The sequence below is a fragment of the Ovis aries genome, chromosome 19 (genome assembly GCF_016772045.2).
Source record: "Ovis aries strain OAR_USU_Benz2616 breed Rambouillet chromosome 19, ARS-UI_Ramb_v3.0, whole genome shotgun sequence".
Taxonomy (NCBI): Eukaryota; Metazoa; Chordata; class Mammalia; order Artiodactyla; family Bovidae; genus Ovis; species Ovis aries.
Genome location: NC_056072.1, coordinates 58,641,316 through 58,653,553, shown reverse-complemented (window position 1 = coordinate 58,653,553; position 12,238 = coordinate 58,641,316). Strand labels below are relative to the sequence as shown.

The window sequence follows — 12,238 nt, the reverse complement described above, 5'->3', positions numbered from 1 at the left end:
GTTGCAGTGATTGGCTCCACAGTACCGAGAAAAGCCCCGAGGCTCAGAGAGGCGAAGTCGTCTGCTGTGAGCCACACGGCCACTGGGCGGCAGATGAGGGGTCCTAAGGAAGCTCCTAAGGCAGAGGCAGGTACTGGGAATCAGCCCGATCACCTCAGTGCCTCGGCCCCGACTTCTCCTGGGCCCAGCCAGTTTTGGGGGGCTCCTCCAAGTGGCCCTGATTGCTCAGCAGCCCCAGAGCTGGTCAGGGACTGAAGCTAGACCAAGGATGGGGGATCGGAGGGACTCGGGGGTGCCTGCGGCCGTGGCCCCTGGACCAGAATTGGGAACGGAGCAAATGTGAGCAGATGCTCGGTTCTACTGGCCTGCAAGCCCTGCAGGAGCCAGGCTGATGACCAATGCATCCCTTCCCTCATCAGCCATTCCAGACAGACGCAGGGGCCGTGTTGACGAGCAGGGAAACCGGCGAGGCCAGTAAGACATCTTGCAGTTAGCCACGCTCCAACCGCCGCGCGCAGAGCCAGGGGCCGTTCCGACGGGACCCTCTCCCGGGGACCCCATGGGGTCAGGCGCGCCCAGGATGGGGAGCACGGGGCATCTCAGGCCCCTGGAGCCCTCAGGTCCCCAGCTCGTCGCCGAGATGCCGGATAAACAGGAGGGAAGGCCAGGCCCCCCGCTGGGTCCGTCCAGGGAGCCTGGCCTTCAGGTCCAGGGGGGCCTGAGCCGGCACCCCGCCCGGGCTGGCTTCCACCCCACGGCCCTCGGCCCCACCAGCTCCACCCCGTCTGCCCTGCAATCTGCGCCGCCTCCACGTGACAGAAGCTGGCCCGCCGCACAGCCCGCGTGCAGGAAGACAGACGCAACAGGGCCCTTGCTCCCCTCACCCGTGAGTCCTAGTAGGCTGCGCACGCTCGCTTCGGTCTCCAAGACGGCACCAGGAGGGACGGCCAGTGTGTCTGTCCCAGCTCCTGGGCCCGGGGACCGCGGGCGGGAGAGTCAGGCCCGCATGAACACTGCGCTGGTGCCCGGGGCAGGCCTGCAGGCCAAGGACACCCCGGGGCGGGGGCGGGCAGGCGGGGTCCTGGCTCCGGGTCGGGGTCTGCAGAGGGTCTCCAAGGTCTCCAGCTCAGCGCCAGGGGCCAACCAGGCCTCAGCCGGCAGCTCGAGGGCGGAGGCCGGTGGGGTTCAGCCTGGGGGACCGGGGATCCCTGTCAGGGAGGCCTCGCGCAGAGGGCCTGAGACGCGGGGGGCGGTGGTCACGGGCCGGCCTGCCCCACAGTCCCCAAGGGTCCAGCTCATCAGACCCAATACCTGCTCCGGCCTTCGTTTTCAGTTAAACTTTTAATTTTGAGATTAATTGTAGATCCACCGGTAGTTGTTAAAAACAGCCCAGAAGGAGGCTGTCTGCACTTTGCCCTATTTTCCCCGAAGGTAACGTCCCTGCAGAATCCAGGACAACGTCTCCATCACGACGCTGACACTACCGTCCATCTTAGACGACTTCCTGTGCCACACCCACGCGTGCGTGTGTGTGTGCGCGCGCCTGCGCACGATCGCGCGTGTACTTAGTTCCATGCACTTTGATGTGCGGGCTCACGAGAAAACGCACAGCGATCCCATCCCCTCAGAGTCCTCGCCGCCCCCATCTTTAGCACCCACACCTGCGCTGCGGCTCTCTGGTCTGAAACGAGGTCCGTAACCCACATCGTCTCTCTCCACACACGTTATGAGACAAAAGTCAACAGACGGCCTCAGCTGTGGCAGCACAGAGGGGACAGGGCAGCAGGTCACGATGAGGTAGCCGGCCCGCCTGTGGTGGGTGCGCGGGGACGAGGCCAGTCTCCCGCCCCCAAGGTGACAGCCGCTAGGATCCCAGGTGGACACACGGCCTGGCTCCCCACCCGGGGGCCACGAGGGACGCTGCCCTCGGTGTCGCGAGGCTCCGCACGGCGGCAGCTCTTGGCAGAGCTCCGGAGGTATCAGCGTCTGATCTTCCTGCGACTGTGAGGAGAGCAGACGCGTTCCTGGAAAAGCCGCTGGACGTGACGTGATGGCCACGGGAATGTGTCCAATGGTGGAGGCGTCTCGTGGAGTGAGGGCTGGGCCCAGGGCACTTCCCCGAGGTTCTGGGGAAAGCCTCCGGGCCTCGGCCCCGCAGGCCCGGCCCCCACACTGTAGGGAGTGGGCTTCCCCAGCCCGCTGGTCAGACGCCTCTCCCCGTGTCTGCCCTGAAGGCCACCCACGTGTCCAGCGGCCCCTGCTGAAAGCCCAGGGCACACCGTCCACCCCGTGGTGGTGGCTCCACCTGCGTCCGCCTCCTTCTGGGCAGGGTCACTGTCCCCAGGGCGCAGCCGAGGGCCCATGCTGGACAGGAGCTCACAACGGTGCCGATGCAACTGATCTGGGTGGCCGGCTGGCCCAGGACACACGGGCGGCTGGGAGGCCTGTGGGATCGGAACCCTGGGTGCCCAGGGCCAGTCTTTCCCATGTCCCTGCTCCTGCTGCGGCTTTGCTTCCTCCATGGGGCCACCCTGCCAGCCACCGGTCAGGGTCTCCCACCAGAGGGAGAATGTCGCCCCACCCCCTCGGGGGCCCCGAATCCGGAACTGCAAGGCCGAGCCCGGAACCTCCGCTCGGTGTACCCGGCCGGGTGGCCGAGCCTCTTCAGTCCTGCAGCGCTTCCGTCCGCGCACAGCACTTCCCCAGAGAGACCCCACGGAGCCGGACACGGCGGGGGCCTGGGGGCCGAGGACCCGGGGGGGGCTGGCCTTGCAGTGTGTGCAGGGGTTGGTGCACCAGGCCAGGGAGTCGCCTCTCGGTTACACGGATAGACGAGGCACGGGCAGAAAAGATGGAAGCAGGGATTACCGGCGTGATTTGAAATTTCTGAGCACGCACTGTGTGCCAGGCACCCCCAAGGACCCAACGCCCTGGGCTTCTGATGAGCTGGAGGACTGGGCTCTGGGTGGGGAGGCCTGAGCCCCGCATCCCTCCTACCCACCCTGATCTGCGACAGAAGCTCCCACAGAGGCAGCAGAGGCGTCGGCAGGCGTCCAGCGGGCCCAGGCCCCCCAGTCAACGTCGGGGGTCCTCGGGGCCGCGTGGCCCAACGGCAGAGAAGGAGGCTGAACCTCACCACCCACAGCTGCCTTTATTCAAGAAGGAGTAAATCAAAAGCTCCCCGAGGTGCTACTTCACACGGCGAGAATTCCTATTACAAAAACGAACAACCAAAAATCAAAACGGCAAATGTGCGCAAAGATGTGGAGAAACGAACCCGTGTGCAGTGTTGGTGGGAATGTGAGACGGTGCAGCTGTGGTGGAAAAACAGCAAGGAGGTTCCCCCGGAAAAGTTCAGCAGTTTCTAGAGGATCCGGGAATTCCACTTCTGGGCACACACACAGAGGAGCTGAGGGCAGGGTTCCCAAGGAGGCCCTGGCGTCCCCACGTCCACACCAGCGCTATTCACAGCAGCCAAAAGGCGGAAGGAAACAGGTGTCCAGAGTCAGACGAACGGGTCAGCAAAGTGCGGTCCAGACACACGATGGGATATTTCAGCCTTAAAAGGAAGGGAGTCCTGACAAAGGCTGCAAACACGGATGAGCCTTGAAAACGTGCTCAGCAAAGTAAGCCAGAGAAAGACAGACGCTACAGGATCCTGCTTACACGCGTCCTCAGGGCGGCTGAATCCCAGATACAGAGAGAAGGATGGTGGGTGCCCGGGGTCGGGGAAGGGAAGGGGAGGGAGTGCTTAACGGGGACCGAGTCCCAGTCTGGGAAGATGAGCAGGTGTTGGGGACGGACAGTGGAGACGGTCGTGAAACACTGCCAGTGTGCCTACTGCCCTGAGCTGCGCACTCAAAGATGGCTGCACCAGCCAGCCTTCTCTTACGTGTATGTCTCCACAGTTTTACAACAGATGCCGGCAAACAGAGGCCAGGCCGCGCCTGGAAGGCTCCCAGGCCACGGGAGCCGACAGAGGGTCTACACTGTGCAGAAGGGAGGGCCAGGGCCCAGGGCTCCCCTGGGCAGTCGAGAGAGGGGCATGACTGGATCTTGGGGTCCGAGGGGTGGGGAGAAAGGGCACCCCCTGGCAGGGGGCCAGCATGGGTGCACCCCACAGGGCAGGCAGGACTCCGCGAATCTGCTGTGCGTCCGGGGGACGATGAGCCCCGGGGCCACAAGCCGTGCATGGGATGGGGCGTGTGTGAAAGAGCTGGAGCGTCCGAAGCCCAGCGCCGACTTCTGCTAGCTCCGGCCCCTCGCCTCAGCCTCCCGTGTGAGTCTGCCCAGCCCGCACCGTCCGGAGCTGACCCTGCCGCTCCGGATTCAGAGGAAGCCACAGGTCCAGAGAGGGCAGGAGGCTGGCCCAGCGTAACTCAGTGGGCCGGGGTGGAGCTGGAGGGCAGCGTCCGAGTCCTGCTTGGCCAGCTCCAGGGAGGGTCAGGGCCTCGGAGACTCCGGGGCTTGGGTGGACGGAGGGGAGAGAGAGCAGGAGCCAGTGAGCAGCTGGGCGGCGGGGCAAGGGGTGGACTCGGGCCCTGGGAAAAGCAGCAGGCCTCGCGGGCGCCGGGAGGGCGCTGAGCACTGGCCAAGGCCTCTCAGGCCCCGGCAGGAGGAGGCAAAACCAAGTGAGCCCGCAGGTCCCTCCCCTGCCACACGAGGGGCCCTCAGTGCCCTGGGTGAGTGCTGGAGCCGCGGTCTGCTCCAGCTTCGGGAAAGCACGTGGGGGCGGGCAGGAGGCAGCAGAAAAGTGCCCCGCAAAGGGCCGCCGGCCAGGACGCCCCCCAGGACGCCCTCCAGCCCGGCCCTGGCTGGGTGTGTCCCCCGGAGGCCAGCCAGCCAGGGGTCCTGTGCAGGCCTCCGGGCCCCAGACCTGACTGGAGGTTGGAGTCAGATGAGAGGTGGGGAGGGGAAGGGTCTCTCCTACCTGGGCATGGAGCTGCCTGCAGACCACAGCCTGGAGCCTCCCCGGGGCCACCCTGGCCCCTGGCCAGGCCCCGAGCAGACCGGCAGGAGTGGCTCCTGAAGGCCTGGGCTGGGAACCTGCCACCCTCTGGGGCGCGGGCGCCGGAAAGGACAGCAGAGATCCCTGCCCACCCCCAACTTCCCTCCATGGTCCGGTGCGGGAACCGCGGCCCCCACTGCGGATCAGAAGCCTCTGTGGGTCCCATGGCCCCTGCCCACAAGGGGAGCCCCTCCTGGGGGCCAGAGGCCTCCTGTCCCGGCGCCGCCAGCACCTCTGGTCTTACCTCTCACGTCCTCTCGCTCACACTCGGGGCGTGGGGCGTGGGCCAGACACCACCACTTTCAGTAAAGCCGTCGGAGCATCACAGAGCGCGGCTCTGGGGCCACCCGTCGGGGTCCAACCCCAGCGCCACCCCTCCCGGGGTTAGTCAGTGACTCAGCTGCACCGTCTGTACAGAGGGGACAGCGACAGCTCCACCCCCAGGGTCACCGTGCAGGTCAGTGAGCGAGGCCTGCAGAGTGCTTGCAACCCTAGGCCCGAGGCCCGCGCAGCAGAGCACCCTCCCCTCCCTGATCAGCCGGCACTCACTTCAGCCTCCGGCCTGCTGTGGGGCGTGGGAACCCTCCCCGTCTCTGGGCTGTCGTCCTGCCGGGCCCGCGGCACTGCACTCACACCATCTGTTCACGGCCTACAGGATCCCAGAAGCTACGTCTCACTGGGCTCTGTACCCTCTTGCTTCCCAGGTGGCTCAGTGGTAAAGAACCTGGCGGCCGACACAGGGGACACAAGAGACCCGGGTTCGATCCCTGGGTCGGGAAGATCCCCTGGGGGAGGGCATGGCAACGCACTCCAGTGTTCTTGCCTGGAGAAGCCCACGGACAGAGGAGCCTGGCGGGCTACAGTCCACGGGGTCGCAGAGAGTATACAATGCACCTGTACCCCTGAGCTTAGGGCAGTGCCGGGCACAGGACCCATCATTCATTAATCAACAACGCCTGGCTGAGCAATCACTGTACACGAAGTACTTTTCAAGGTGCCGGACACGCAACAGCTAACACACGGTCAGCCCCTCTGCCCTGGCGCAGCTGACACTCCAGCGGCCAGAATGGCCCAACCAGCCTGTCAGGGGGACGCGGTGTGGCTCGGACAGAGACAGTGCTGGGCGGGGAAGGCGCTGGGGAATGTTTTTAGGGTGGCACCTGCCGTCTAGAGTCGGTGGCTCCGGGCAGAGTGAATGACTGAGTGAGCGAGCGGATGGGTGAATTACAAACGATTGCCGCCGCTCCCCAGCAGCCCCGAGGGTCTCGCACGCCCACTGCAAACTCCTGCAGCCCGACGTCCTGTGTTCACGGAGCAGGAAGTGACGTGCCGTGTAAGTGTAGTTACAGTCGGGAGGGGGCCAACCTTAATTAAGACACCGTTAATTAAGCTTTCAGTGTAGGCCTGGCCTTGGTTGCTAGCAAAGTTGATTAAGGAGCTGATCCTGGAGGCGTCACGATTTTCCCATTTCATTAATGAATCTCCTGCTCACTGCGTCATCCACCGTCCGGTCTACTCAGGGCTGGCTCCGGCTGCCGGAGCTCCCAGGTGGGAACCTGCCCCCTCTCAACGACGACAGAGTCTGGATGCCCAAGCTCTCTTTAGGGCCCAGCGGGTGGAGGGGAAGAGGCCGCAGGATGGGGAGGTGGGGAAGGGGCCGGGGGGGCTGGGGGCAGGGCTCTGCCTGCAGCAAGTCTGTCCAGGCCGGCCGTGTGTGCAGTGCACTGGGGGAGAGACATACCGCCGAGCACGGGGCTAGAGGCCGCCATGAGACCTCAGTCTAGTGGTCTACCCTTCTCTGGCCTCAGTCTCCTCCTCTGTAAAATGGGATCATTTCACAGCACGGGTGAGAACCACGGAGGCGAGCGGTGTGAGAAGCCACGAAGCCAAACAGCGCAGCTCTGACGGTGGCTGCGGTGGTCCTGGGCTGGGGCCTCCAGGCCCTGGCAGTCAAGCGTCTAGAGACATCCCATCCCCCACGCTGCAAGCCCAGGGACTGCACCGCAGGTGCCAGGAGAGGCCTGGTTCTGGTCCGCAAGCCTTTCTGCAAAACAGGCCCCCCCGACTTCGGCCACCCCCTCCCCAGTCTGTGTAATCTCTGGTGCCCATGGGCTTGGGGGCGGCACGTGGGGGAAGCCTGGGTGTCCTGCTGCCAAACTGTGGGAGCTTGAAAGCCAGGGCGGTGAGGAAGGGCCCACAGTGGGGGGAACCCGACCTGCCCTCCCCACAGTCCAGCCCCCTCCCAGGCGAGTGGGGGAGACAGGCGTGGTCGGTGGGCTCTACTGGGGGCTGTGTATTCCAGTGCAGGCTCTTGGGCTCCCAGCAGACAGAGCGAGTCTGCACTGGTACCGGGGAGGGGTCCTGGAACTGGAATGGCAGCTGCGTGCTCAGAAATCACAATCGGGCAGGACCCGCAGCGGTGCCAAGGAAAGAGGCCACATCCGCGAACGTCACCCGCAGCTGAGCATCGAAATCGCGTGGGGAGAACCACAACGTTCCTGAGGCTGCAGCCCTCCCAGGACCCAGAAGCCAGGATCTCAGGTGGGACCCAGACACGGGAGTTTTAAAGCTTTCCCCAGTGATTCTAATGCAGAGCTGGGCTGAAAAGCACCCCCCACCCCCACACACACCTCGAGCTGGGGCACTCCCAGTTTCCCGGGGATTTGTTAGCCTCAGTTGTCCCATCTCTAGAATGGGAGTCCAGAGGCTGCTGCACAGATTCCACCTCGGAGACCTCCCTCCCCCAGAGTTTCACAGCCCCTGAGACCAGAGAACGTCTCTGACCTCAGGCTCCCGGGCCCAGGCAAAGGAGGCAGGAGTGTCTCAGGGGTCAGGGGGTGGCCTGTTCCCAGCGATAGCGGAGGTTCCATGCTGGGGAAGGATTTATTATTTGTTTCCCCCCCCCAAAAAAAGCAGGGGCAGGGAGTGAGAACCCGGAGTGATCGGCTCCCATCAACAAACCAAGCCGTGGGCTTCTCCACTTAAAGGGCAAAGGAACGTCACAGCAAACCACGGAGCCCGGCGCCTTCCTCACCCCGGGGCCCCACCTGGGCCTGCTGGCAGCACCAGCGGCAGGAGCGACGCCTCCTCTCGTCCAGCTCTTCCAGCGAGTGGGCTGTCTGGCCCGGGGGGAGACCAGTGGGCGCTGCTTCGCTTGGGCTCCAGGGACCCTCGTCAAGGTGTAGGGGGGTCCGAGGCCTTGAAGCACCCTCAGGGGTCCCCCCACATGATGCTCCAGGACCTCCCCCTACCCAGGCTTTCGAGTCCTGGGGACTGAGCCCAGCCTGAGGGCCCAGCTCTGCCCTCTGACCTCACTGCACAGCCCCCAAGTGCCCACAGCAGGAGGAGACTCATGGTCCCCAGTCCCAGAGGAGGGGTCCTGCAAGGCCAGAGACCCAGCTGCTGAACCCAGAACGCCGTAGAGCCCCAGGGAGCTGCGAAGGAAGCTGGCATCCTCATCCAGCGTCCCAGGAGGCGCGGGCTCGGCTTTCCATAAATACCCGGACCCGTGATGTCACCGGCCCGTCCAGACGTTCTCGGACTCTGGGCCCGGGGCCCAGCAGACAGGTGCTCTGCCGCTGGCCCACAGCACACCTGGGTGTTACGGAGTGACACTGGCGATCCCCGCTCGGGAGGGCAGGCTGGACCTTCGCCCGTCCCTGGAGGGCACGGCATCCTGTCCCACCCTGACCTTCCTGCCAACCTTGCATCAGCCACGGCTGAAGGGCTGATCACGGCAGAGCCGGGCACGAGAAGCCATTTCCAAATGGACAGAGGGGGACTGAACCAGACGCCAGCACGGTACCAGCAGGTCTGGGGACCCCATACGTAGATTTGGGGGGTGATCAGCCCTCAGAGACAGGGAATTTCACAGCCCAACAGAGTCCTGCTAACAGCCTCCCCCCCCCCCCCATCATGACCACCGACAAACACATACACTGCAGGGGACAGATGCTGGCATCTATGTCTGGTGGCCAGCTCCCTCTGCAAGCCACCTGCACGGCAAAACCCCCTCCCCCCCCAGAGGGCCTGGCCTCCAGCTCCCAGCTGGGCTGCGGCCCTTCTGGCCTCAAGTTCCAGGCATAAGCCTGCCACAAATACTCACAAATAGCGTCTTCTGCACGCCATCCTGTCTGGAGGGGGTGGGCGGTTTTCCCTTCTCTCTCCCTCTCCAGCTGGGAAGGCTCTATGTGGTTAGAGGAGCAGGGCGATGCTCAGGCGAGAAGTGGAAGGGAAGAAAATTAAATCGCGGGCGAGTCACATTCCTGGGGGTGGCGCACTCCTCCGCGGAGGCTGGGGCAGGAGCAGGGGGTGGCAGTCGCGGGCTCCGAAGGACCCAGGCACGCAGGGCTCACGTGGTGCCCGGGAGCCTGCGAGGACGTCGGGTCACCATGATCGCCTGGCTGGGCGGGAGCCCGGCCTCGCGGCTACCTGCGAACACCTCGGGCTTGGGCCCTGCCGCACATCCGGGGTGGCGGGGCGCGGGGGTTGGGGAGCGCTGGCCGGGGGAGGGGGGGCGACAGCATCCGGAGGAGGGGCCGGCGCAGAGGCTCCCCCCGCGCCCCGGGAGCAACGTAGTGCGGGCCGAGCTGGACCAATCGCCGAGGCGCTCGTCGCCATGGCAACCGCAGCATCAGGCGCGGCCGCCCCGCGGCGCCCTCGCTGCAAAGTCACCCAGCAGGCGGAGAGCGCTCGAAACCTGGAAATCCGTTGCTAAAATGCATGCGCTGCTGCTTCCCGGGGCGGCTTCTCTCTGTCTTTGACCCGGAGACGTGCGAGTCACGGAGTGCACGGAGCTGGCGCCCTGAAGTCAGGCCGGCTGTTTCCCAGATTGCCTCTGCCTCCCAAAGGCCCTGAGACCCCGGGCAAGCCGCTTCTCGCTGGGAGACTTGACCCATGCTGCTGTAGAATGGGATCATCACAGCGATGTCGCGGGGTGCCAGGAGGGCTTACCACACAGAGCAGCCGCCCCCGCGCACGGCTGGTTATCAGTCGCCGGCCATATCCTGGGGCGAATCTCTGCTCAACCGTGGGGTCCCCTCGTTCATTCACCCACCCACTCATTCCAACGGCTCAGGGACTGGCAACCCAGTGTGAATAAGGCCAAGTATCTGCCCTCATTCATTCATGAAAACGCTGTGCTTACACTCTAAGGAGGAGACAGGGAGTCAGCACGCTCAGCTACAGCTTCGCATGGTAAGAAGGATCAGGATAGAAATAAAGCAAGAGGCGGGAGGGGGAGGGAGGAGAGAGAAGGGAAGCCCACTCACACGGGAGGGGGCGGTCAGAGGGGGATCACATGGGCTGAGACCCGTGTGATGGAGGATCTGGGGAGGGGCAGCCAGGCAGAGGGGAGACCTGGAGCCAGGGTCCTGAGGCAGAATGCACTGCGGGTCGAGAGCCGCTGAGGAGGCCAGGGCGCAGCAGCAGGCGAGTCGCCGCGCGGTGACGACGGGAGGGTCGCTGTCCATCCTCTCCCCACAGAGGCACTTTGGATCAGAGTCTGTTTCCTCATTTGCAAATCAGGAACTCCAAACCTACTTCGTACATGCATTGAAAGTGAAGTTGCTCAGTCATGTCCGGCTCTTTGTGACTCCATACAGTCCCTGGAATTCTCCAGGCCAGAGTACCGGAGCGGGTAGCCTTTCCCTTCTCCAGGGGATCTTCCCAACCCAGGGATCGAACCCAGGTCTCCCACATTGCTGGGGGATTCTTTATCAGTTGAGCCACAAGGCATATATATCTACATAGACACACATAATATATACAGTTAATATATATATAAATTATTTACACACGTATATAATTTTTACGTGCAGTAGAATCCTGTAACAACCTCAGTGAGATACAGGATTTTACGGAAGAGGAAACTAAAGCCAGAGGTCCAACACGCGCTGAGGGTCACCCGGCTGGCGGGCGGCACACGGGGGCGGTGTGACTGCAGTCTTGGCTCTTCAGCAGCTGCCTGACTTCCTCGCTGGGTTGGTTACCCGGGCCCTGGCTGACAGCTCAGAGGGCCGATCCCTTCTTCCCAGTGTCTCTGGGCTCTCAGCCCCGCCGGGTCCAGGGGCAGGGCGGCGCCTGCGTCCTTCTTCCTTCCTTTACGACGGAGGAAACAGAACTCAGAGAGGGCAAGTGACTTGCCTGAAACCGCACAGCAAAATGAGGCAAGAGATGGGACCCAGTTCCGGCGGCAGGCCCTCACAAGGGGTCGGAGTAGAGACGGGGGCTGCATGACGGCGGTGGAGGGCATCGGGACTGCTGACACTTCCTGAGCAGCACCTGGGAAGGACCCATCTTGCCCCAGCAGAGCCTTCCCTCCCGAGACAGAGGCTGCCAGATAGTGGGCTGACCTTGCCTTAGAGCCTGCTCACCTCTCCCCTCACTGGAGCTGCATGGGATTTTAATCGTGACCCCTAAATAACAGCAGCTGCAGCTCAGGGCTCCACGAGGCTGGCTGTGCTCCAGTTCTGATGTTCAGTGACTTCTCAGAGCCCCTCCCACCCTGAGGGGCCTCACCTCCACGCAGCAGTGGAACCAAGACTCAACCTCCTCAGAGACGATGATTTTATCACCTGCATTTTCAAGAGGAGGAAACTGAGGCTCAGAGCAGCTGCGGGGAGGGCGGGTCAGCCGAATGGCAGAGCTGGCCCCAGCGTCCCTTTCCTGGGTCTCGGCCCTCGGAGCCTCCCTGGGGGTCACAATATCACCTGCACACCCACAGCTTTTGGGCACGTCCTCCTCACAGACTTACACGTGAGTTTCTTATACGTTAGTCTGTTATTTCAAAAAAGGGCAAACGAAGAAGACCCTGGAGTTCAGACACAAGTTCCAAGACTGCAGGTGTTTACGAGCCACCTGGGGGAGCGGAGTGGGGTTGCTGGATGTCTGGTGGTCGGTGTCCAGCGCAGGGTCAGGTGCAAAGGAGTCTCCAAAAACTGTGCAGCTGAGATCGCAGCTCTGTACTCTCACTAGAGACGCGCAGGCTCGTCTTGCTGGGACGTGACGCAGGTCACCGAGCAGGGGCCGTGACCAGAGGCGCAGTCGTGAGCATCGGCTCTGCCCGCATCACACCGAGCTGCCCCTCGCCATCAGAGGGGGCTGTCACTCACTTTCTGGCGGTGGAGCCCGAGGCCACAAGTGGGCCCAAGGGCACACAGTCGGGAAGCGACGCTGCAGGGCGTTGTGCCAAGCGGTTGTGGCGCTTTCCTGACCGAACCGGATGCCTGG

General features: G+C 63.8%; 1 protein-coding gene across 1 annotated transcript in view; it reads right to left on the bottom strand.

Annotated features, from left to right (window-relative positions):
- IQSEC1 (IQ motif and Sec7 domain ArfGEF 1) overlaps positions 1–9,498 on the bottom strand; it is a 138,825-nt gene extending 129,327 nt beyond the window's left edge. The window contains exon 1 of the mRNA XM_027957838.3: positions 9,114–9,498. Within this exon, the coding sequence (XP_027813639.1) occupies positions 9,114–9,136 (23 nt within the window). The 5' untranslated portion in view covers positions 9,137–9,498. The remainder of the gene's footprint in view (positions 1–9,113) is intronic.
- Between the last annotated feature and the right edge of the window lie 2,740 nt (positions 9,499–12,238).